The sequence below is a fragment of the Henckelia pumila genome, chromosome 2 (assembly GCF_033568475.1).
Source record: "Henckelia pumila isolate YLH828 chromosome 2, ASM3356847v2, whole genome shotgun sequence".
In the NCBI taxonomy this organism is placed as follows: domain Eukaryota; kingdom Viridiplantae; phylum Streptophyta; class Magnoliopsida; order Lamiales; family Gesneriaceae; genus Henckelia; species Henckelia pumila.
Window position 1 is genome coordinate 129,264,539 of NC_133121.1, and position 24,754 is coordinate 129,289,292.

At 36.6% G+C, this 24,754-nt stretch overlaps 5 protein-coding genes and 1 non-coding gene across 11 annotated transcripts; 4 read left to right on the forward strand and 2 right to left on the reverse strand.

The window, feature by feature from the left end:
* Positions 1–2,411: 2,411 nt before the first annotated feature.
* Positions 2,412–5,275, forward strand: LOC140881498 (O-fucosyltransferase 30). 3 transcript variants are annotated; one of them, XM_073286857.1, is made up of 2 exons: positions 2,412–2,463; positions 2,554–5,275. In XM_073286857.1, exon 2 carries the CDS (start codon positions 2,736–2,738, stop codon positions 4,221–4,223), a length of 1,488 nt encoding a protein of 495 aa, XP_073142958.1. In that variant the 5' UTR covers positions 2,412–2,463; positions 2,554–2,735; the 3' UTR covers positions 4,224–5,275. The 3 variants fall into 3 exon arrangements, 1 of the variants encoding a protein (XP_073142958.1); XR_012149967.1 differs by having other exon boundaries at positions 2,413–4,371; positions 4,896–5,275; XR_012149968.1 differs by having other exon boundaries at positions 2,413–4,354; positions 4,896–5,275.
* A 1,194-nt stretch (positions 5,276–6,469) lies between these two features.
* LOC140882665 (riboflavin biosynthesis protein PYRD, chloroplastic-like) lies at positions 6,470–10,395 on the forward strand. Of its 4 annotated transcripts, none has more exons than XM_073288801.1 (4): positions 6,470–6,737; positions 8,311–8,775; positions 9,272–9,570; positions 9,707–10,395. In XM_073288801.1, exons 2-4 carry the CDS (start codon positions 8,413–8,415, stop codon positions 10,302–10,304), a joined length of 1,260 nt encoding a protein of 419 aa, XP_073144902.1. In that variant the 5' UTR covers positions 6,470–6,737; positions 8,311–8,412; the 3' UTR covers positions 10,305–10,395. The 4 variants fall into 4 exon arrangements, with proteins under 4 accessions (XP_073144902.1, XP_073144904.1, XP_073144903.1 ...); XM_073288803.1 differs by having other exon boundaries at positions 8,350–8,775; XM_073288802.1 differs by lacking the exon at positions 6,470–6,737 and adding an exon at positions 6,764–6,929 and having other exon boundaries at positions 8,350–8,775.
* Positions 10,396–10,563: 168 nt separating this feature from the next.
* TRNAC-GCA (transfer RNA cysteine (anticodon GCA)) lies at positions 10,564–10,635 on the forward strand. The gene has a single exon. It is a non-coding gene; the product is annotated as a tRNA-Cys (tRNA).
* A 410-nt stretch (positions 10,636–11,045) lies between these two features.
* Positions 11,046–16,694, reverse strand: LOC140881208 (protein pleiotropic regulatory locus 1). Its single transcript, XM_073286335.1, has 17 exons — positions 16,404–16,694; positions 16,256–16,280; positions 15,744–15,861; positions 15,441–15,522; positions 15,123–15,185; positions 14,521–14,605; positions 14,284–14,376; positions 13,519–13,582; positions 13,350–13,435; positions 13,168–13,269; positions 13,003–13,086; positions 12,159–12,219; positions 12,007–12,073; positions 11,821–11,898; positions 11,601–11,665; positions 11,383–11,460; positions 11,046–11,301 (listed from the first exon to the last, which is right to left on the reverse strand). Exons 1-17 carry the CDS (start codon positions 16,538–16,540, stop codon positions 11,129–11,131), a joined length of 1,461 nt encoding a protein of 486 aa, XP_073142436.1. The 5' UTR covers positions 16,541–16,694; the 3' UTR covers positions 11,046–11,128.
* A 1,076-nt stretch (positions 16,695–17,770) lies between these two features.
* Positions 17,771–18,822, forward strand: LOC140881467 (uncharacterized). Its single transcript, XM_073286806.1, has 3 exons — positions 17,771–17,939; positions 18,111–18,172; positions 18,470–18,822. The coding sequence occupies exons 1-3, from the start codon at positions 17,882–17,884 to the stop codon at positions 18,596–18,598; spliced, it is 249 nt and encodes an 82-aa protein (XP_073142907.1). The 5' UTR covers positions 17,771–17,881; the 3' UTR covers positions 18,599–18,822.
* A 944-nt stretch (positions 18,823–19,766) lies between these two features.
* On the reverse strand, positions 19,767–22,174 carry LOC140881466 (putative ripening-related protein 5). Its single transcript, XM_073286805.1, has 2 exons — positions 21,619–22,174; positions 19,767–20,712 (listed from the first exon to the last, which is right to left on the reverse strand). Exons 1-2 carry the CDS (start codon positions 22,172–22,174, stop codon positions 20,246–20,248), a joined length of 1,023 nt encoding a protein of 340 aa, XP_073142906.1. The 3' UTR covers positions 19,767–20,245.
* Positions 22,175–24,754: the final 2,580 nt, after the last annotated feature.

Below are 24,754 nucleotides of genomic sequence, written 5' to 3' on the forward strand. Positions count from 1 at the left end.
TATGACATATTACATTTTCTCCCAAAAAATTTCTTCTTACCGCCATCAATGAATCGGCATCCATTAATTTGGAGAATATTCTTTCTTTGTGAATTTGTGTGAAATACTCCCTCCGTCTCAATTATATTTTTCACGTTTTTTTTTTGTCCCAAATATATAGTCATATATCATATTTAGTAATATTTTTTTACAATTCTTTAACACACCTTGAAAATTGCGCAATCATTTTTTAATACATTGAATAAAAATAAAATATGAAGTTTATATAAAATTTGTTTTTCCAATATATTTTTCTTAATCCGTGTGAAAATTTCTTAATTGTGTGATGGAGGGAGTACTTATTAACCCTTCTATACACAATACACGTCGTAGGTTTAATTTGTTGGGTGGGAGGGAGTACCATATTTTGATTTTGAGTTTGACATAAAAATATTGAAAAATGGTTTCTTGGACTTGGAAGGCCGATGAAAATTGGAATTTTAAATCGCGATGGTTCTTTCGTTTCGCTGAGAAAATCATCGTAGATGATAGATTTAATCAATCGTTAGAAGGGTTTCCATTGTTTTTGTTTTGTTTACTGTAGACCAAATTTGATTTAGCCTGAATTAAATGTTCGTTATGAATTTTGAAGATTCAAGATTGTTCATACTGTTCGATACAACTTCGTTATTTCTGTTCTGCCTATTGTGTAAATGGATATGTTTTTCTCACATTTTGTAACTACGTCGCTTTTTTTTTTTTTTTTTTTTTTCTCTCTCTCTCAAGTATATAAGAGCAATTTGTTAACCTCAAGTACTGATTGTTCTGTTGAAGCGTAATGATCTAATCTAATATAATAGGGAAAATTTTGAAGTCTTTTTACTTTAGAATTTAGACAAGTTTCGAACACGCCTGAATTTTAGACTCATAAGTTTTTTATGTAGGATTCGGCCACATTGGCTCCTATATTTTGGATGGTGCAGTTTGGTGTTAGAGTTTCTATATTAGATAGCAGAGTTCAGGTAGTCATATAGTTCAAGTAATCTTGTTAATTATCTGATTCTGGTGGATTTATTGTTTTCTCTGTACAAGTGAGGTTCCAGTGAGGAAGTGTCGAGCCACCTGAATCAAAATGTTATTCTGTTCTTGCTCTTATCTAAATATTTGTGATTTTAAACACCGCTAGACTCATTGATGGGACCATGCAAGATGCATAAATAGAAAGTCTATAGATCGACATACATAAGATAATAGTGCATGCATGACCCTATCTTTTATAGAATTCGAGCCAAGCTTTGGACAAAACAAGGATGATTGAGCATTTAATGTCTTATCGTTCTCACTAAGTGGTGCCTTATAGTGTAGTGCAAGTATTTCATGACAATTTTGATGGAGATGCATTTGTACAGTGAAGTCATGAATTGTTATATGTGCTACTGCTACATAAAATTATTGCATGCTTGTGAAATCCCTGTTAGATGACATAGTTGCTTTAGTTTGATTTTTGGTTACACATGATGCTTGTGAATTACCTGGTTTTGATGGTTATGGGATTGGTGAGGTGCGTCTAACGTTACCGGTTTTGATGGTTCCATCACGAGGGCCTTCAAATGTTGTTGTGTGCTACCCTCTCAGAAATGAAAAGGACCGAACAACATGAGTGTCTGGGAACTGTCGATGCTACCCACAGCCCTGTGGGTAGCGTGATGAGTTTTAATTGGTCCAAATCAGTGGGCCCCTGTGGGCAGCATGTACAAAACCGAGTGTCTGATGAACTTTAAATTGGCTGTTGCAGACTTGCAGTTTCTCATATGCATGGCATTGGATTGAAGATAATTCAGGAGGGACTAGAATAAATCACTGTTTTAGCTAATAATATATGTAATAGATACTCTGTGAACTGTGGGTCAATGACATGCATGTATTGTTCTTGCAAAATATTCACCATAATTAGCATTTTATTTTATTTTATTTTTTTAAAAAAACCTTTGGATGACTTTTTTTGGACCGAGATATCTTATCCTTTTTAACTTTTTTTTCTTTTGATCTCCTTTCTTTTGTACTAGCACGTAGCAATGCTATTTATTAATTGTGAAAAAATTGAAACGCAGTATGTATCTTGGAATTGCAATCTTAATTTGAGAATAAGTTTTTTTGTGAGACAACATACTTGGAATAATTTTCTGTGAGATTGCACGTTTCATTAGAAGTAAAAAATCATAATTTTGTAAAACTAATCGGGGAAATAGTTGAAGTTGTAATAATTTAAATATTTAGGATTTCAGTGGGCAGGTGCCGCAGCTCCCAAAGACGTTATGTGGGAAAATAAAATCCGAGTAGATTTTTTCTTACGTCATGTCATTATGATATTAAAAAAATTAATTTAATTCGATCTCATTTTTATATTTTATCCTCGCGTCATTTTGATTCATGAGATCTCTCTCTTTATTCAACCCTTCTCCTTCACTCTGTTTTGACCGAAAGGTACGTATTGTTTCCACACTCAATTAGCAGTGCAGTGTGTTGAAAATCTCATCTCAGATTCGAAATAAGGTAATTCTCCTTTCAATTTAGGGACGCAAAATCGATCCAGTGTTTGGCCCATCGTTATTTGTTCGTAGTTCATACCGAGGCTTTAAATTTGTCTGCTAAAATTTAGTTTATAGAACTGCACCCTGATGCTGGATTCTGTGGGAAGGTTGTTGATGTGACAAATTGATGTAAAGGCGAGGAATTTGATGAAAAACTTTTGAGAAATGGACTCCCTTTACTCCAACAGATTGAAAAAGAAACCGAAGAATCATCGTAATTATACAACTCCGCTCCTTTTCACTTCCGCCATTTTCCTCTTTTGCGTTGTTTTCTTCGTCGTCTCCAGAATCTTCTTTTCTCCTCCTCCTACGGCTCTCTTCCGAAATTCTGAACAAGTTCTCCATACCCAGTGCTCAAGCTCCAGTGTCTCGGGAGAGAAGTTCCTCTGGTATGCTCCTCACAGTGGGTTCAGCAATCAGCTCTCTGAGTTCAAGAACGCCATTCTAATTGCTGCAATCTTGAACAGGACATTGATCATTCCACCTGTTCTTGATCATCATGTTGTTGCCCTTGGTAGTTGCCCTAAATTTAGGGTCTTGAGCCCCAACGATTTGAGATACGCAGTGTGGAATCATAGTATTCAGCTCGTTCGTGAACGCAGGTATATATCCATGGCTGACATAATTGATCTTTCATCTATAGCATCCGTTTCAGTTAGATTTATAGATTTCAGAGTTTTTGTTTCTATGTGGTGTGGGGTGAATTTCAACTTGTTTTGCACCGAGGACTTGAGTGTACATTCATCTTTAAATGAACAGCTGCATCAGTGTGGATCATCTCTATCTGGACATGACAGCAATATGAATAAATGTGTGTATGCTTCGGTAGAAGATTGTCGAACAACAGTATGGACTTACCAAAGCGACGAAAAAGATGGGATTTTGGATTCGTTTCAGGCTGATGATGAACTCAGGAAGAAAAAGAAAATTTCGTTCATCAGAAAAAGAAAAGATATCTATAAGGCCTTTGGTCCTAGATCTGCTGCTGGAGCAGCCACTGTTCTGGCATTTGGTAGCCTTTTTACCTCACAATACAAGGGCTCTGAATCGTATATTGACATTCACAAAGCTCCAAAAGATCAGAGGATACAGTTATTGATTCAGAAGATGGAGTTTCTTCCATTTGTGCCGGAGATCTTAAATGCCGGGAAGAAGTTTACTTATGAGACAATTAAGGCTCCATTTCTCTGCGCACAGCTTAGATTATTGGATGGACAATTCAAGAATCACTGGAAAACTACGTTTTTAGGGGTTAAGCAAGTGTTGAATTCATTGATACAGAAGGGTCCTCTCCCAATTCATTTGTTCGTGATGACTGATCTTCCCTTTCATAACTGGACTGGAAGCTATTTGGGTGAGTTGGCAAAAAATTCTGATGATTTCAAGCTAATTTTTCTCAGAGAGGAAGACAAGTTAATCGCCCAAACTGCTAAGAAGGTGTTAAATCCAGGGCATGGTATGAAGCTTCGATTTGCTACTAGTAATTTTGATGGGAAAGAGGAGCAATGCAATGCTGTTTCACTGCCTGATATACTTCTGTTTATAGAAGAAACTATTTGCAGCTGTGCTACTTTAGGTTTCATCGGGACTTCCGGATCAACCATTGCTGAAAGTATTGAATTGATGAGAAAGCATAACATATGTTCGGTGTGAATTCTGGCTTCTGCTTCAAGATGTTTCTGTTGATGAGTTAATAAGTTGTGGGAGCATTGCTATTTTTGTTTTATTGTGGGAGCTAATATTGCCTCGATATTTTCTTGTCCAACTTATGAAGCAAGGAATAGGTAAGGAAGAACTACTGGTGAGATAGACCAAACAACCTATACAGGTTTTGCATTTGTTGCTTCCAAATGTTATTTTGATAGTTGTGGTGTTAGACTGATCAAAGCAATGAAGCTCCTACTCTTTTTTTTAAAAAAATTAAAATAAAAAATACCGTATTAATAAAAGAAGGCTAAATGTCCAAGAAATGTTTCTTTTCCCACTTAAATTGGTCTTTTTTTATTTTGTATCCACTTTTAGTTGAAATATGCTTATACTTTTGAGATAAGGTTCGTGATTGTGCAACATTTTCTAATTACTAGCTGTTTTTGTCAACCGTGAAGCAAGAAAAGTGTTCTTCGGGATGACTCGGTTCTTGGTTCTGATGGTGTAATTCATGTGTCGCCTATAAGTGATAATTAGCAATGAATTGTTGTGATTCATTATATTTAAATGTTAATTGCTAGTTTCAACCTCATTGTGAAATTTTTTGTTGTACATTTTTCAAATATATGTGTGAAGCTGATCTTTCTTATGTGTGATGGAACTGTTCAAATGCCGTAGGGCTCCAGATCCTAATGTTCCAATCTACACCAACACCACCTGCTACACCATTTAGTATCCCCAAAATTGTATTAACAACGGAAGGCCGGATTCGGATTTACTTATACTAGCGTTGGAACACCCAAGGGACTGTAGTTTGCCCAAGTTTGATCCGAAGAAATTTCTCCATATAACGAGGCACAAGTCACTAGCCTTTATTGGTGATTCAATTATGCGCAATCATGTTCAATTGTTGCTGTGCATTCTCTAGCAGGTACATTTTCGGGCACCAGATTTCGAAGATTACATTTGGGAACTCTTCTGTGATCATAAAATTTTATCTGTAGTTATTTTGAGTTTGGAGTTTTGCAGCAATTAATAATTTTCACGTGTGCTTTTCATTCTTTTTGCAATCTGTATGGACCTACATCATGTCTGGCCAAATAAAATTCGGAGAACTATACATAAGGAGGCCAACAAAAGGAGTAACAATAAGGAGGCCATAAATTAATGTGGCCTCCTTATGGGCCACAGAACCGGAAACATTTGCCCAGAATCAGTACATAACGAGGCCAACAAAAGTATATTTGGTAAAATATACAGAGTTTTGCACATACAAAAATTTTGGACCTGTGAACCTGAAAGTGGAACTAAACTTGTTTTAAAAAAAATAAAATAAAGTGAAACTAAACTGATATAAACCATGATAATCCGATATACACACAAACTGAAACTGAAAGCATCGAGTATAAATTTTCTCAATTCTCGATTGCATGATGTTCACTTTTTGAAGCCAAAACCAAGGAAGTGCATAAAGATACAATTTTTTGGCTCTGAAACCCAGACAAGAACACTAACTGAAACGGGCAGGAAGTATAATGCATGGAATCAAGAAAATATGGGAAATTCTCACCATTTCGAGAAGGATAATGATCAAGATCCAGCAATAGATCGTCTGTGATTTCTGGTGGCTCCGCCACATGTGGTGAAAAATGATCGTCCGCATTCAATCGGAGCTCAACATCATCGACCACAGAAGGTGAAAACAGTACAAAACTTGAAGAAAAGAGGCGATAAGCAAGGCCCAGTAACAGAAGGCACACTCTCAATTTCACGACAACTGACGAGAATGGGCTCCTGTAAACATTGCAGCCCAATTGTTTCATTCTTTTCTCACCTCTGGGACCTTAATACATTGATAAGAAAAATATATATATAAATTTTTGGGTCTCTGTAATAGAGACTGACATAAAATAAATAGAAAGAGCGGAAGAAGAAATAAAGAAAGATGCTTGATATATATTCTTGAAATATTGATGATATAACTGAGAAGCAAAAAAAATTGAAGTCACAAAACCGTATTTAGATGTCATCTACCCGTTCAAACTAGCAAGGAACGAATCTCATAATCCAAACTTGAAATTTAGGTAGTGTTTACAACATCTAAAAATAAGTTATTATAAATTTTTTTAACAAATTTTTGAAAAAAAAAATTCATAATTTTTTATATTTAGAAATTACAATCACTATCTTAAGTTCTGTTTAATTTTGATAATCCTAAGTTTGGTATGAGTTTTAAGACTCCATTCTAAATACTCAAGTTACTATACCTTCTCTAGTACCATTTCTCGAACCTCGACTTACAAGCAAGATTTTTGAATACTGATGCAATCCTGAGTTCTCGCATTCTCGCATCAGTTATGAACTTTGGCTCGACTTGGACTAACTCAAGTACATATTATTGTCAAAGTTTATATATGACTTTCAGATGTCGACGTGGGTCGCCACCCATTTGATAATTTGCCTCGGAGAATCATTTCATAGTTTATTTTAATCTGTCTGCGGATTTTACCTTTTTAACAGGTGAATTTGATTTTTTTTTGGTTGTCTTTTCTAGATTTCTTCCCACCCCCATCCGAGCTATATCTGTTGTTACATTTCTTTACCTTCTCGGTTCATATATACCAAAGTACATTTCTTTCATCATATTTCAGTAACAGAGAGATTAAAAACTTGAAAGCATCCAGATTTATTGAATTATTCTCTTCCATTACGGTATTGAGTCTTCATTTTTAACTATTCTTTTTCCTCCAGTTCTTTAGATTATTCTTTTTTTTTTGGTTCCTTTTAAGTTTTTAATGTGCTATTGTTTTACATTTACGAAATTTGATATTTTTCAATTTGATTGTAATTTGTTCTTGAACCGAAATATTAGTTCTTAGATATGCTTACACTGCATTCCAATGCTTCAAAACTTTTACAGGAATCTTAAGTTGAGATTCAGTAACTCATATTTTTAGTTTGTTTTTTTGTTTTTTTGTTTTTTACTGTTTTTTCTTGAACAACAAATTAAAACGTTTGTTTTTTCCCATTCCGTGTTAAATTTATTAATTTGTAGACCTTCTTTTGAAAACAAGGAGATCTGGTGTTCTAAGATTATTTGTGGTCAGCTCCATTTTAATTTTGTTATTCGGTACTTAGATAGGAAAATAAATTGAGGGACGTGGAAAATTATGGATATTGCTATCGCCATGGTGTCACAAGTGAATAATTCTGTTGTGTGACTATGATATCTTGGAAAAAAAAGAAGGAAAATTGAGAATATAAGAAACATGTATATGGAGTTTAGTCCCCTTTTAAAGATCTGTTGGTCTTTTTAATGTTTTGTTACTCCATCAAGTTGTTTCCTGTTCCCCGATTTTGGAGTTGTTCGATTCCACCCTTCGGGTAGTGCCTAAAGGATAGATCCAACTACCATTTTTTTTTGCATTTGAGATGTTCCTGTCGACTGATTTTGTTTATTGGAGTGATGCCTTGGTTCAAGATCTGTTGGATTTGTTTTTTTTTTTTTTTCTTTTGATTTTAATTAATTGTGTTGAGAATGTTGGATTTGTTATGTTGGCTGTCTATTTTGCTTGCACATCTCAGGCATTGACTTTATCCCGGTGGAGTGGATGTGAAGGCACTAGATGAATTTTAAAGCCTTTCCCAGCATGAATTTTTATGGGCATATTCAACCAAAATATGATTTTTATTCATCATGTTTTTGTGTGTGTGTGTGTGTAATTATAGGTTTCCTCCTTATTCTGTGTGTGTATGTGTTTTTTTTAAAAAAAATTTATTTGGCTAAAGAAAGGAGGCAAATCGAGTATTGCCTATATCACCGAGTCACGAAAAAGTACCCATAATATGAACCATTGTTTTCTTGGTATCAAAAGTTGTATCATGGTAAAATAGTTACCGAATTGAAACAGATTATAACGGATAGGTTCCAGACTGATTACGAATTAACCTGATCTATTGATTATGATGGTTTAGGTATGGCGGTCACATTTTAGACACACAACGCATGAGCATCGTTTGCTAGTGTATATAAATTGTATCTCTATATTTTATACACAACATTTTATCAGTGCTAATTTCAGTAATTTGACAGGGATTACACATTTTCATTTCCAATTTATTATTTATCCAGTTTGCCAACTGGAGATGTTCTAGTTGTTGATCGAGTGTTCACATTTCCTCACTGACACCTGATATGTATACCCAAACAATCTTGTTTCTCAACCACATCCGCTACAACCCACCAATAATCCAGCAGAACAAATTGGTGTTTTCTCCCAACTTGAAATCTGGGTTTTGCAGTTCAGCCCCAAGAGTGTCTGATTCAGGAACTATTTCAAGAACTGGAGGTTGTTTGGCTGTAATTAGGAGAGGAGCATCACAGATAAATCAAGAAGAGAAGTGCAATGATGAGTATTACATGAGGAGATGTTTGGAGGTTGCGAGAAAGGCAATCGGATGTACAAGTCCTAACCCAATGGTTGGATGTGTAATTGTTAGAGATGGGAAGATTGTCGGTGAAGGCTTCCACCCAAAAGCTGGCCAACCTCATGCCGAGGTGAATCGGGTTTCTAATCCTTTGCAAATGGTTTACCTAAGTTTATTTATGAATATGTATGTTTTTTGAAATTGTTTAACGTGGTTCCGTGGGTGATATAAATGTGTGATTCCTGGTATCTTGAAATAGTTAGTATTTGCTAGAAGCATTTTAATTTGGAGTGGTGTTTGTTGGTTTCCGGGAAGATTTGGGATAGATATGGACAGTAGTCTGGTTTAACTCTGTTTCATAAATATGATACTCATCTTCTCTTTTTTGTTTGTTAATTTAGAGATATGAACAGTTATTGGGACGTGATCTCTTCAATTCTGAATGATTATGATGGAGTATGTTATCTTTCATGTGTAAATTCAACGATATCGTTGGCTTAAGAGATAGGAGTAACATTTTATGGTTAACTGAAAAAATGGCAGCCTTTTTCAATGGAAATACTAAATTGTAGCGACTTATTTAGTGACAACACAGATTCTGATAAAAAATTTCATCAAGGGCATAGGTTTTTGCACTCAGAGATGCTGGGGATTTGGCGGAAAATAGTATTGCATATGTGAGTTTGGAGCCATGTAACCATTATGGAAGAACTCCACCATGCACCGAAGCACTAATTAAAGCCAAAGTGAAAAAAGTGGTGGTTGGTATGGTGGATCCCAATCCGATTGTGGCTTCAGCAGGCGTTAAAAGACTGCAAGATGCCGGTATTGAAGTGATTGTAGGAGCCGAAGAAGAACTGTGCAAAAGGCTTAATGAAACCTACATTCATCAAATGCTGACTGGAAAACCCTTCGTTACTCTGAGGTACTTACTTTTTCTGGCCTAATCACTTCTTGATCTTAATAGTTCACAACTTTGATTGACTTTTTATTGAACTTCTTTTGGTGGGTTCAGTAATTGATTCCTGATTGTCCTCAATATTGGTTCTTTTTTTAAACAGGTATTCCATGTCACTCGGTGGAAAACTTCTAGATCAGCTTGGCGAAAATGCCACGGAACGCGGTCAATATTACTCAAAATTGTTGCAAGAATATGATGCAGTCATACTCTCTTCTACTGCTCTGGCCAACAAGTCTGCGCTCCCCGTGTCTAGTGAACTGGGGGCAAATCAACCTCTTACAATAGTGCTATCAAAATCCGCAAATTCCCTTATCCATGATCCCGATCTTACTTCTAATGCTGCTTCAAAAGTAATGATCATCACTGGGAAAGAGCTTAAAGAGCTGGAAAATGGCCAAGAAGAGGTGCAGAGGACACTTTCTAATAGAATGACTTTGGCTGAAATTCTTGAACATTGCAAGAGAAAAGGATTATGTAGTGTATTACTTGATTTAAGGGGAGACTATACTGATTTTGAGGATATACTGAAAGAGGGTTTTGATGAAGGTCTGTTCCAGAAAGTGGTGGTGGAGGTCTTGCCAATTTGGGGTGGAAGTGCAGCAAAAACACTAAATTTTGCGAATATGAAAACAGGGGTGAGGAATTTGTCATCAAGAATCTCCGGTGAAAGTGTTATAGTTGAGGGATATATTTGTTGAAATTGCAACGAGAATTCAAAACTAAGATTATACATCTCAATTGCAGAGTAGCTAGTCGGGAGCTATATATATCGGCCTCCATAAACTTGAAATTGATCTTTTATTATTCTACAAAGAAGTTCATGATTGATGTAGAAAAGTAGCTGTAGAGTGGATTTTGACATCTACGCCCACACAGCCACGCTATATTGACTGGAAGAAAATCTTAGTTCTTAAACTTGATTGATAATAAAAAAAACATGAACAGAAGGCATATAAAGGGTCCATAGCTCAGTGGTAGAGCAATTGACTGCAGATCAATAGGTCACCGGTTCGAACCCGGTTGGGCCCTTAATCTTTTTTTATATTGTTATGATATTTTCTCTCTCCCCCGCTATGCCGGATTCACAAAGTTCCACATTTCCAGCCAAAGGTACAACACATCGACACATCCATCTTAAAATTGGTTCCCAATTCATTAGAACCTCGCATTCTTTGAAAAAAAACATTTTTTTTTTCGATTAAAAAAAATTAATAATAATAGCAACAAGTCTCTTGCTTTCTTAAAATTTTGAATTTTTCATCTTAAACTCCACAAAAGACCTCCATGAGAATCCCATATGCACCTTTGATGTAATATCAGAAGTCCCTGGATGTAGCAACCTTCTCCAAACTTCCCATGCATATTTTGTTGTATTGGTGTATTACACAGTCGATTTTAATGGAAACAAAATAATAACAATTCCAGTTCAGAACTCGTGCTATTTCAAGATCAAGTATGATTACACTCACAAAATCATACATCAGAGGTGGTTTTCTTTTGTTCAAGAAAGAAATGCAAAACATTAGAATCTTCTAATATCTTTTGGTGGCTTGAAATGAAGGGGATGAGATTCCGGTGTGGCATTTTCATCTTCTTTCCACATCTTGATAGTCTTATCTGCCTCGCAACTGATAAGCCTTGTACCAGTTACATCATATGTGAGAGCGTAAATGCCCGCTTCACTGTCCAATGATCCTGACATAACGAAATCACCATGTTAATATCGCCTCTCTGAGAGGAAAGGACGAGAAATAGATAGATTTCATAGTTACACACCAGGTTGCACTATTGTTTGAGCTTGTTGAAAATTGTGACCGCTGATCCAGTCCCAGAACCACATGCTTCCGTTGTCACCTTTGACAAAAGCAACCACAAGAATGATGAGAAATATTAAGATCATAGTGCAAGAAAAATATCATTCCAAGAAAGAGAAAGGGAGCAAAAGAGGAAATAATAAAGTAACAGAACCAGGAGGGAGATAAGATAAAACTCACCAGCTGTGACTAGTACACCTTCTTCGTTGACAGCAGCTGCATTAATAATCGTTTTCTGTTGAGAGCTGTATGAAAGAATCATGGTGTCAGCTACGGTATCATGATTTCAGGGAATTTTTTTTTCAGATGCTAAAAGTTAAAAGCAGGGAAAAATGCTGAACAGCATATCATACAATTTCTACAACCATTTAGTGGATGTGGCAAAGTCAATAAAACTCACAGCATGTTGTGCATAAATTCTCCTTTCGGAAGTTTGAATTTTTTTATGTTCTCAGCTGAGGCAGATACAAAACAATCCCTGCAAAATGTGTTAATGAAATGAACTGAGCTAACAACAATGAACAAAGTACAATACATAGTTCTAATATTCCCTATTTGGGATGCAATGCAAAAAGAAGAGACTTACTCCTTGGGATGTGGAGCCATTGCACGTACGGATTTTTTATGGTGTGTGAGAGTTAACATAGTTTTACCTGAAAGGAATAAACACTTGGACCTTCAAATGGAGAAACAGAGATTTAATAATGAATCAAGAAATGAATATTCATAACTTGTTACCATATCGAAGGTCCCAGAACTTTATTGTCGAATCATGAGAACCAGTGATTACTTGTGGATCCTGCAAATTCAAGTTACACTCATGAGGATTGATCACAAGATCAAAAACTTATAAGAATAATACAAAAACCCCTCGAAATGTCAATTTGCACATCACTTAATCCATGTAAAAATTATTATTCCTATTAGTAGCATAGGGCGGTAAAAGTGTCTACACCGAAGAAAGAGTTTTTTGTGCATTCACAGCATCACAGTGTTTTTGAACAAAAGGAATACAACACTGATTGCTTCGTTTCATTTACTAACTTCTTAGAAGTACACACGTGTAGATTGATAAGTATCTATGGGTAAAAGATAAAGTAGAATTATGCATCATTTCTAGCAATCCAATTCTCTATCGTTATATATTCGAGAACACAAAACTAGTAGTAAAAACCAATATACTCTGCTAGTTACAGTTTATTTTTAAAATGAACCAGCGCAGGCATAAATTTTTTTCCCCTTTTACATAAGTTACAGACACTCTGCGCTTCCTGGAGATGATTAATAAAAAATATTACAAATTCAAAAGACTAATCAGACGCATCCCAGTATCACCACATCATGTTTCAAGTAAGCAGAAGAAAACCTTCGCTTGCTTTTCACAAAAATAACGAGTTCAATAAATCAAGCACAACTCAGAAAATTAAGTAGAATTTCCCAAAGATCCATGAATGAAATAATTTTTTTTAATTATAATAAAAAAAAGATCCATGAATGAAATAATAAATTAACCACAAAACATCAACTCCCCGTTCAGGCCGAAAGCTAGAGAGAGAGAGTTCATAACATAAATAGCACTCACCGTAGGTCTCGTGAAAACTGAACAAACCGAATTCTCGTGTCCAGAGAGCGCATGGATTTGCATTTTGCTGCGAATATCCCACACCTAGAATCATCATAAAACAAAATTAGCGTGAAGCTAAAACACATATGCAGACAAATGGTATTTATACTATTATATCCATACCCGACACACAGAATCTCGGCCTCCAGTAAGCAAAATGTCAATTGTTGGGTGGAGAGCCAAGCAATAAACACCACTCAGATGACCATGATAAGAACGAATGACCTGAAGAAAAGGGAACAGTGTTACTGCATGTGTAGATAGAACTACCTGACCTAAAACAGATATGGTAATATGACACCAGCCTTGTTCTGCTCTAGATCCCAGCATTTAACTAATTTGTCATCACCAGCCGAGAACATGTAAGTATGCTTGTTACTAACAGCCAGGCCTGCAAGAAAAATTGGTCAATATATGTACACACTGTAATCTAATTCAAAAAATAAGAGTTGACAGACCTAGAAAATAAACTACCTCGCACTTGATCAATGTGACCGGTAAGCGTAAGTTTCAGTCTCCCACTAGCTAAATCCCATATCTAGATGCAACAAAAAAAGAAACTTCTGATGACACAAAAAGGATACACAATAAAGCAGAAATATTGAATGATAGTGATTCTAAAGCCACCAAAACAAATTATACTTGCTTAAATTATAACAATGCATATCCAAGGACCGAGATCATATTTTCGCAAGAGATACCCAGTCTCAACATTGGAGATGTTAGTCATCATCAAGGTTCAACGAACATTTGGTTGTTCAAAATAATATATGAATGCACTTTGGTTTCCGCTAAATCCAGTAGCATATTGTCCACAATCAAATGTCAACAAATACAAGGCAATAGACCGTCACTAACAACGAGATTTGAATTCTCCATTTAGTTTAGAACCAAAAATAGCATCTATCGCATAAATTTCCCATAAATCATAATTCTAGTTGCCAGGGAGAACTTGGTCAAAGAAATCATCCCAGATAAATCGATTGCATTCATCTCATCTAACTTAGTACATGCACACCAATTAAATTAAATGATATCATATCAAGTGCATTTAGAATCACTGCAATTTCAATATTGTTGATTTTTAATGGATATTTAGAAAATTTAAAGTTCCACATCAGAGTATCAGAGAGTTGCATAAATCATCAAGTGAAGTCTTTGCCCTTTCCCCCCTCCAATTTTCTCCTTTTCAGAAATTGAGTGAGCTGCTTCCAAGAGAACAAATTTTCATTGTCTAACCTTGATTGTTCGATCAGCAGATCCAGTACAAAACCAATTATTGCTCGGGTCAACTGCGACGGACCGCACCCATCCCAAATGGCCACTGATAACCTATGCAGACAGAGTTTGACAAAGAGAAAAGGAACATGACGACGGATTAAATAAGATACAATAATAAAACATTGATAGTTGAAACAATATCATCTTTTCAAGTTCAGGGAACAACTTTGTTATTAGCTCAGAGAATCTTCTTACCCTGTAATTCTTCCAGGGAGCCCGCCATATAGGGCGAGGCCATCTACTTGGGATTCTTTCCATAATGGCTGATGTTGAAAGATTCCTGCCAGGCACAAGCAAGCAATGCTTCATTGTCAGACAGGCTCTCAACAGCTACCCTTATCCTTACCATCAATAACCCCAATACTTGAAATAATAAAGATAGAGGTTTTAAAAAAAATTATTCCGAGCATATATAATATGCTAAGGGACCGAATTCCAGCTGACAATGTTTCAAATACTGAGTGTAAACAAAGGCTAGCAGTTACAAAGCTAATCCTCCCTTTTTGTTAAGTGTAGGAAAAGGTGAACAAATAACACTCGATGAAACTTAGTGAAAACCCATTTGCTAAGAACATCACATTTACCTTTGATTAGGGATTTCAGATTGACGAAAAACATTGTAAGAAAAACTATTTGCATGCATGGAGTGTAAACACTATTGCAATAAGAAGACAACAATAATAAAAAAAAATACAGTGCAAGATTCCTCCACCTTCAAAACACATATTTTACAGTCAGGTCAGGTGACAATGCATAATGTATATTTCCAGAAAGAAACCAATAAAGAATAAAGAGACCTTTCAGATGAACCATGAGAGGGGACAACTGCTGCACTCCTACCTTGAAGACCAACGTCAGTTCTGACAACAAAATTCATCTTGATTAAATAGTATAATGTGGCATATAATCATGCATATTCATGAGAACATAAGATCTAAACTGTCTCGTATTCGAGAGATGCAGCCAGCATGCATTAATTGTGACATTACACATCGTTTACCACTACCTCCATCAAAAAACATCTAATAATATCTGTATGACAATTAAGATAACTAGTCTAGCGTGAGACAAAATTTTTCAACAGAAAAAGAAAAGGAAAGAAAACTGATACATACTGGCCCCTGGGTTGCGCAGCTGAACTAATAGCCAAATCTGTCTGGGAACCTCCCTGCTGGATATCATTCGATCTTTCAGGACCTGCACGAAGAATACATATTCATTGTTAAACAAGAAGAAACATATTCTCAGTGACTTTGTGATTTGTTTATCTTTCAAAAATAGACACCAAGGGTGATTATTGCTTTGTCAAGTGCCACCAGTGAACGTGATTTGGCGCTAATATATTTATTTTTGTGATTGACTGGGAAGTTTAATGAAACAATTGCATATGGGAGATTGGAAACCCAAAAAGAGTATACCTGGAAGCGCTAGGGCATTGGAAGAAGCAGGAACTTTCTGTAGTTCAGTTTTTGATGTTGCCAGATCACTAGGAAGTACAGATGCCACGTCTTTCAGCCCTCCATACTCGGTATTTAACTAAATCAATGGAAAACTTCTTAATCATTCAAAACAAACACACATTATACAAACTATTGAGTCCCACATCAGCAGTCCAAACAATGTGGATTGTCCAATAACTAAACTAAAAGGTGATTTTTTGGGATTTAGCCTCTCTTATTGAACTTCAGTCCATTGAGAATCTAGCATAATAAAGGGTGACCTACGAAAGAACTAATACAACCCGCGTTCATATTACATGGATGATTAAAATGCATGCGCCAAATTTTGGCAGCTGTGGTGAAAACCGTTCAACATACGTCGCCCCTCACACTAACCTATTTTTACTTAAAACCCTCAGACTTCTTCTTCTTCCTATACTTAATTCAAATTTTTCACAGTTTACTGAATCCAAAAAGTAACAAGCACTAACCTTGTGGCTAACTCGAATCTTCTTGCTGCAAACCAGACAAGAAATGGGGATTAAAAAGATCACATAAGCATCAATAATCTCCAAGTAAGCCTATACTCAAAATACGATAAATCAAAGAAAGATTTCCTAGCATGAGTTCTCAGAAAACCTTTCTGGGTCCGGTGGCGGAAACTGTCCATGAAGAGGAGAGAATAGGTCAAGCGCTCGCTTCAAGGATTTGAAGCCCAGCTTCTTAAGCGATTGTGGCTCCACAGGAAGTTCGGTTTCCATTGTTGCCCCCGGCATTCGATCGATATGTGACTGAGTGCAAATTCTTTTAAGGAGCAAGGAATGCCCGGAGATGTAAGTACACCGCACAAGAGCGAGAATGCAGCTCCGCCGAAAAAGGGGCGGAGGCGGTGGCTGACTGGCGTCGTTGGGCCGGTGCAGTTTGAAAATAGTTATTCGATTCGATATAGGCGAGTTGTAGAGTCCAATTGGTTCCAAATGGGCTGGGTATGACCGTAACTAAATGAGCCCATAACGGCGCCTCGGAATTTTTTTGCCTTTGGGCGTGTCTTTGGATATAAAAAAATTTTGTTTTAAAATGTGTTTTTTTTCTAATTGCCTTTTAAACAGAGAATTACCTTTTTAGTTTTGTAGTTTTAACTATTTAAATAAATTATTTTTTTTTTCTTTTTGGTACTTGCTACGATGAAAACCACTTTTTTTTATTTACAACGTCACAACATTAAGTTTTTTGTGAGACGGTCTAATGGATCTTTATTCGTGAAACATGTCAATTCTTACCATATTATAATAAAAAAATAATATTATTGACATAAAAAATAATATTTTTCATAAGTGACTCAAAATAAAAGATCCGTATCACAAAAATGATCATTAGATTATTTCACGTGCGTTTTTGTTTATAAACATAAAAGTAATTATTATTTGTATAAAAAACAAAGTGGACAAAAAAAAATTAAATTCATACTTATTTAAAGAAATACTATGACTATCGATGTGTTTCAAATCTCTTTTTTGAAATTCATGAGAAAACAAAACAGAAAACTTGAGATAGAGAAATTTCCCGTGAATATAATTTTTTTAAATGTACATTATTAATTTTACATGAAAAGTTAATTTAATTAAACGCTAAAATTGATTATAATCATTATATTAGGGAGTGTTTGTAATCATTAAAAAAGTGATGGTTAGATTTTGGTTTTAAAAAAATCATTTTTGTGTGTTTTTTAAACCTAAATTATGTGTTAACTTATGCTTAACTTAATTGAAATCTAAAAACTAGTCATTTTCTTCAAAAGTGATTTTAATATAATGTCAATGTTAAATCACAATAATTACTTATTTATCAAACAATACCCAACTTTGATTTTTAGATTTTCACATTTGTTTTCAAACACTATCAATTTTTATTTTCTTAATTTTTCTCATAATTTATAATTTTAATCGAGCAAAATCTTTTGCAAACATTAATTGGGTCGATGCTATATAAGAAAAACCCCTAATAAAAGGGGTCGGAGCCGAGGTGCTAGGAAGAACCAAAGTGTTAACCTAAATTCAGGGTTTGCACCATCGACGGGATACGCCTCAAATTCAATTGAGTGGGAAAAGGGGGAGAAAATGTCGAAGAAGAACGATCTCGCACGAAGAAAAAGGCTGCACGAATTCGAACTAAGAAGTGAGTAGTGCTGCAGTTTTGTTTCCTCACACTCTCCACTTTTCAATGAATGTAATTGCGTGATATAATGTTATTGAGCATGAATATTCGTACACTCGGGTCTGCAATTATTCGGATACCATTGCTTTGAACTTTCTCGTGACTGATTGGTGTTGTTGGTGGATGAAACAGAAGAGAAAGAAGAGAAGGAGAAGAGGGATAAGAAGCTTCAAGCCAAGAAAAACAAGATGAAGGTAAATTGCTCTTTCTTTAATTATTGTTTTTTCGAGTAATGTCCAATTTCTGCTCTATATTCATGAAGTGAATTACGACGCCACTCTTATGACTGTTTTGCTTCGCCAATCCATTGGAATCAAGGGGCTATGTAAAAAGTTTCAAAATTTAAATGCCTATTTATTCTTAAAAAAATTTTAACTTTTGCACCTCAACTCATCCGAACCTGGTTTATGCGGATTGGAATTGTGATTTCATTGTTTTGGGTGCTTGGGGTAACTGGTGACGAAAAAGAATTTCATTTGTGCCATGATTAGGTTGATGGTGTTAGCAGTAAGAAGAAGAAAGGTGGGAGTGGATTTCAAGTGGGCAAGAAAAAGTTGAAAACGAAATTGACGGCATTGGCGAAAGCTAAAGCTGCCCAAGCAATGGAGGTCGACAACTGAGGTTATTATGTAAAATCAGCTGAATGGGAAATGAAATGTCATTTTATTTCCATTGAGTTAGTGATTGTTGCTTGAAGCATAGGTTTTCATTTTGACCTTCATGTGTGGATAACTTAATTTAGTTTAACTATCAATATGGGCATCTTTTGGGTTGAAGTTAAGTTTCTTTGGAAGAACTTTTCCTTACTTTTGTCGGGTATGAAAGTACATATACTTTCTGTTTATTTGTTTTCTTTGGAGATAAATCATGGTACAGTTCGGAGAAATTTAACCTCTGAGTGGAGAAATAGTGTCTCAAAGTCAGATGGCTGTTGGCCATAAAGACCGAGTGCATGATGCAGCTCTCCATTCTGTTTCCTAAAATACTGAACTTCGATCATCATATAAGATAACGAGACCTATAAAATCTAAAGGCACTGTCTAACCTAAAATGAATTGACAATTATCAATTCTATAATGCTAATGAAACACATTAATATTCATTTAAACTCATCGGATCTTATTCTTTTATGATGAACTAACACTATAATTCCAAAAGCTCTCGACACTCAATACTCGGTAAATTCATTAATCAATATAACTGTGGTTGTAAACGAAGACAGCCGATCAATTTAAAGTGATATTTCAACAAATGATACGTAAAGGTTAAAAGAGTAGCATCCCAGCATAAACAACTTACATATCTTGAATCACGTTCTTGAATTTGCATACCGAGAGGCATTAGAGGTAGCCAAACCAAGTTGTAAGATATTTGAAAGTTCTCCAGACCGATGGATGCTATTGAAGAAAAATTAATCCCGAGAAGGTAAACGGATGTACCATTGCAAACTGAAACAGTTGAAGACAGCAAATTCATACTATCCCATTTCGCAAAGTTAGGGAGAAACATGGAGCACATAGCGGTCAGTTGCTCCACAGCTCACAAACTTACTTCTTTTTCTGTTTTTTCTTCCTCTTCCTTTATTTGAGAGCTTGGGAATTTTCCGCTTTGGTTAGTATCTGTAACAGACGATTTGGCTCATTCATAATAAAGTTACAAGTTTTTACTATTAAAAAAAAAACTTTTGTCCACACTTGGAACCTGTGAAGCCTTATGTCGGTGGTAAATATGCAAAAAGCATTTGCACAACCCAGTTCCCATGAATGGTTTAGCATGAGATTGACTCTGGCGCTATCACATTATTCGACGTCCAATTAGAGGAGCAGGAAACGGTTATCCTTTAAACATCTTAGAAAAGAAAATACTCAGGCTATATATTGATGTGTCTAGTCAGTAATCAAATAATGAGATGATATAATTATTTTGTTTTCATATTTCTATCAACACTTCATTCACTTATCAAACACATGATTAGAAAGTTTGGTTATTTTAGTATGAGTTGGCCGAGGTGCTATCTGTTCTGGTAGACTGAGATTCTGAGAATATATTACATAGTTTTCATATGTTTTCAATCTTTATAAAAGGGATCTCTTCAGGCGAAAAAAAGATTTCATTTTTGGTGACATAAAACATTTGCAGACAAGCTCACTGGAACAGGATCTGTGATTTTCCGAGTACATATGGCATATGATTAATGCATATATTATCTGCATTCTTACTCGACAAACTTTCAAAACCATGGAGTGAAAAGTGGTGAACTGCTCTAGCTAGAAATCAGACCAAGTGATATTCAACACATTCCAGTCATCTTTCGGCACACCTAAGGCCTCCCAAACGGCTTTTGAAGCTTGAACTATATTATTACCACATGGGGGCTGATATCCATTGTCTGCATCACATCCCACTGTAGAATCACATTCATCAATCACTCTGGCCTTAATGTTCCGGCCGTTGGAGCTAATAGTAATGTCTTGAAGGCACCTTCGCCCTCCACCGAACCATCCAGTTGAGAGTGCAACAATTGGCGTGTCATTGGAATGGTATTTGCTGTCACATGTTGATGGCAAATCTCCCCCTGTCTCAAAACTGTTGAGGATTAGAACCGCCTTAGTGCTTTTGGACACAGGAGGTGAGCATTTATACGTGTTGTAAAGCTTACCCTCTTCACAGCAATCATCACATACCCCAGGAGGGAGCTTTTTCCCTCTTACATTTCCACTAGGTTTGCAAACCTGTGGTCTAGCAAAAGTGGATTGAGTAGTAAGAAATGTGAGTACTAACACAAGTGCCCCTAAGCATAACTTCTTCATGTTGTTGCTTGTTTTGGATGTGCAGAATGCATGAACTCTGAATCTGCCTTTTGTAGATCTTAGCAAAAGGAAAATGCCAAAACTATGTTAAAACCAGCAAGAGCTATTATAGTTTATTCACCTTGAAGCGTTCCGTCTTGGGACCTTATGATGCAACAAAGAATCTTTATCAAGAGGACTATCTTGGGAGCTTATGACGCGGTAAAGCGTCTTTATCAAGAGGACTGCAATGGCAAGGAAAGATTTTTTTTATCATCTAAACAAATTTTGTTTACTCAGAAACAATATGTTACTTTTAATTCCTGTTTCAGACTGCTTGTTTGTACATAGAAGACCGAGACATTGACATATAAGCTACCTGTTTGATCATTTAATTTATTCATGTCAAATGTGACTTCATGAAGGCTGTGACTCAATTTGTCTAATTTCTTATGACCCCTAGTTACCACTCACTCCTATGATTTTCACAACTTAATCCTTATGTTTCAAATGATCATGTCCCACTCTTGTATTTCATCGGCATTTTTTTTGGTTTTTTTATTACCAAAGTAAAACAATCCTGATGTTCTACACTTGATGTTACAATTCCGATAACCTTGTTGAGTTTATGCGAGTCTTTTTGAAGGTGTGTATACTGTATAGCATGAGATCATTGGTTGTATTAATCTCGAGAAAGCCTCTTTTGTATAAGGACTACCACGGTAGTATTTTCTTTATAAGAAATATGATGTATAAGTTTGGTTTACAAGGATTCGTGACTAATATACAAGCTTTACACACACAACATATATACAACACCACTTAGAAACATGATTCATTTCCCTAGGTATCAGACCAAGTAATGTCCAAATAACCCCAATTATCTTCTGGCACCCCTAAGGCTTCCCAAACAGCTTTTGATGCATCAACTATGTTATTAGCGCACGGAGGCTGATAATCATGGTCGCCATCACATCCCATTGTAGAATCACACTCGTCAACAACCATAGCTGTTACGGTTCTGCCATTGGCACTTACCTTTATATTGTTCAGGCATCTGCTTCCTCCATTGTACCATCCTGTCGATAGTGCAACAACGGGTGTCTCATCAGAATGGTATTGGTTGTCACATTCCGATGGTCCACCACCATCTCCACCTTTCTGAAAACTGTTGAGTGTCAGAACTGCTTTGGTGCTTCCAGTCACCGGGGGAGAACATTTGTATGTGGTATAAAACTTCCCCTGCTTACAGCAGTCCGAGTCATTCTCTCGGTTACATTGGCCAGGAGGTGGCTTTTTTCCTTCTATTTTGCCGCTTGGTTTGCATCCTTGAAGTCTAGCCTCTATGGAAATAGAATCAAGGAGAACTAACAGAAGAAGAAGAGCTGCAATTCCAAAGTTCTTCATTTCGTATTATCGTTTCTCTACTGTTCTTTGAATCAGTATCGGGTCACTAGATACTGGATGTGGAGTAGGATGAAGTAACCTGTTTATATAAGCTGTTTCGAATAGAAAAGCCGAGAAAAGTGTTCAACGCTTATGCTTGCCTGTTTTTTTTTTGTGAATTTAACTTGCGGTGACTTTGGTACTCCAACGGTGGAGTTGAACGTTTTTTTGCCTCTGTTGTATGAACAAGTTGCTATGCCGTGTTGGTTAAACTATGTAGCAACAATGTTACTTTAATGTTAGCTCTCTGTCTTTTCTTCTTGTACTTTTCAGTGTCACTACATGCAAAATTTATAGTCCAGGATATTTCATTGTAGTTTTGAGATTGTGAATGGCCTAGAACAAACAGAGAGTTTTCATGTTTATTTATTTTTTCCTTTTTTTTAAAAAAAAAAATTTAATGGGTTTTCTTCGTCTCTTTGTGTTGTGTTCTTCCGATAATAAGAGATTAACACAGCAAAGAACACGAAGAACACAAGGTAATAGATGTGATTGTATTGCTAAAATGGTAAACCCCAGAGTAAAAACACTCTGTACAAAGATTTCCTCCCTAGCTAAGTGCTAGTCACTCTTCACGTGTAATCTCTTCAAAATAATAACTGAATATCGTTTACATAACATCACTATCTTATATATCATCACCCCCTTCCCGTGTATTCTTTTGCGATCTCCTAACATACACATTAACAATCTTGGGCTTTTCTTGTCCACTTTCACTTGGGCCCTCCTGGTTTAAGCTTCTTGAGCCCAATGGATCTTTATGCATAACATCTCTGGCTTCCTCAAAAATCGCCTTGTCCTCAAGGCGAAAATCAGGAAATTGCGCGGAGCAAACAGCTAAGGTCTCCCACGTGGCATCCTCTTCCGATCTGCCTTTCCATTTCACCAGTAGTTGCTTAGTCAGCTCTCCATGTAACAATTTAATCCGCCCTTTGATCACGTAATCTGGTTCGAAAGTCATTAACATATCTGAATCCAACTCCTGAGGCAATCTTGCCTCCCTTGACTCCTTCCCCATAGCTTTTTTTAAACATGAAACATGAAAAACTGGGTGCACCTTAGACCCTTCAGGTAATTGTAAACGATATGCCACCTCTTCCACTTTCTTTACAACCTTAAATGGGCCGTAAAACCTTGCTGCCAGCTTCTGAGATACTCGTGTACAAACTGAGGCTTGGCGGTACGGATGCAACTTCAAATAGACCATATCCCCCACCTGAAAATGAATCTCCCGCCTATGCTGATTAGCATACTTTGACATATGTTGTTGAGCCCTGACAAGATTGAATTTGAGCTGCCTCAAAAGCTCATCTCTGTCCCAAAGTGCCTGAGACACCGCCGCAACCACCGTCTCGCCAGGAAGAAAACGGATTATAGCTGGTGGTTTGCGTCCGTAGACCACCTCAAAAGGACTTAATCCGGCCGAAGTTTGGTAAGAAGTGTTATACCAGAATTCTGCCCAATGTAGCCACTGTGACCAAAGCTTCGGCTGCTCCGAACAAAAACACCGCAAATACGTCTCGACATACTTATTCAAAGCTTCACTTTGGCCATCCGTTTCAGGATGATATGCGGTACTCATTTTGAGTTGAGTACCCTGTAATCGAAAAAGTTCAGACCAGAATAAGCTCAGAAACATGGGATCTCTGTCACTGACGATTGTTTTTGGCACCCCATGTAGCTTCACCACATTCTTAGTAAAAATATCAGCCACGGTTCTTGCGGTGTAGGGGTGTCTCAGCAACATAAAATGTTCATATTTGGGCAGTCTATCAATAACCACGAAAATTACATCATACCCGTTTGACTTCGGCAGTCCTGTGATGAAATCCATGGCCACGTCTTCCCAAATCACCTCAGGAATGTGCAGAGGTTGCAACAAGCCTGCTGGGGAGGTGGCCTCATACTTATGTTTCTGGCAAACTGCACATTCAGCAACAAACTTATTCACATCCGGACGCATCCCCTTCCAAAAAAAAAATTATTGGCAATTCGCTTATATGTTTTGAGTGCCCCCGAGTGGCCTCCCACAGGCGTGGCATGAAATTCATTCAATAATTTAGGAACCCAAGGTGAAGTTTGAGGGATAACTACTTTGCCTCGATGCAACAAGCAATCATTGATTATGGAGTAATGTTTGCTGTCCAGTGTCCCCATCTTCACTTTATCAAAAATGTCTTTTAACTTTGGATCCTCCCTAACAACCTTCTTTACATCTTCTATCTCCACCCATTCGGCTTTTGTTACTGCTGCTAGTTCCCCAACGTCTTCCCTTCGAGATAAAGCATCTGCTGCTCCATTTTCAGCACCTGCTTTGTGTTTGATCTCAAACTCATATCCCAGTAGTTTTGCCAACCAATATTGCTGGTCCGGAGTCGTAATTCGTTGTTGTAACAGACTCCGAAGAGGCTTGTGATCCGTGATCACAACGAATTTGCGGCCCAATAAGTAGTGGCGCCAATGCTGAACAACCAAAACTAATGCCATGAGTTCTCTCTCATATGCTGACTTAGCTAATGCCCTTTCTGCCAATGCTTTGCT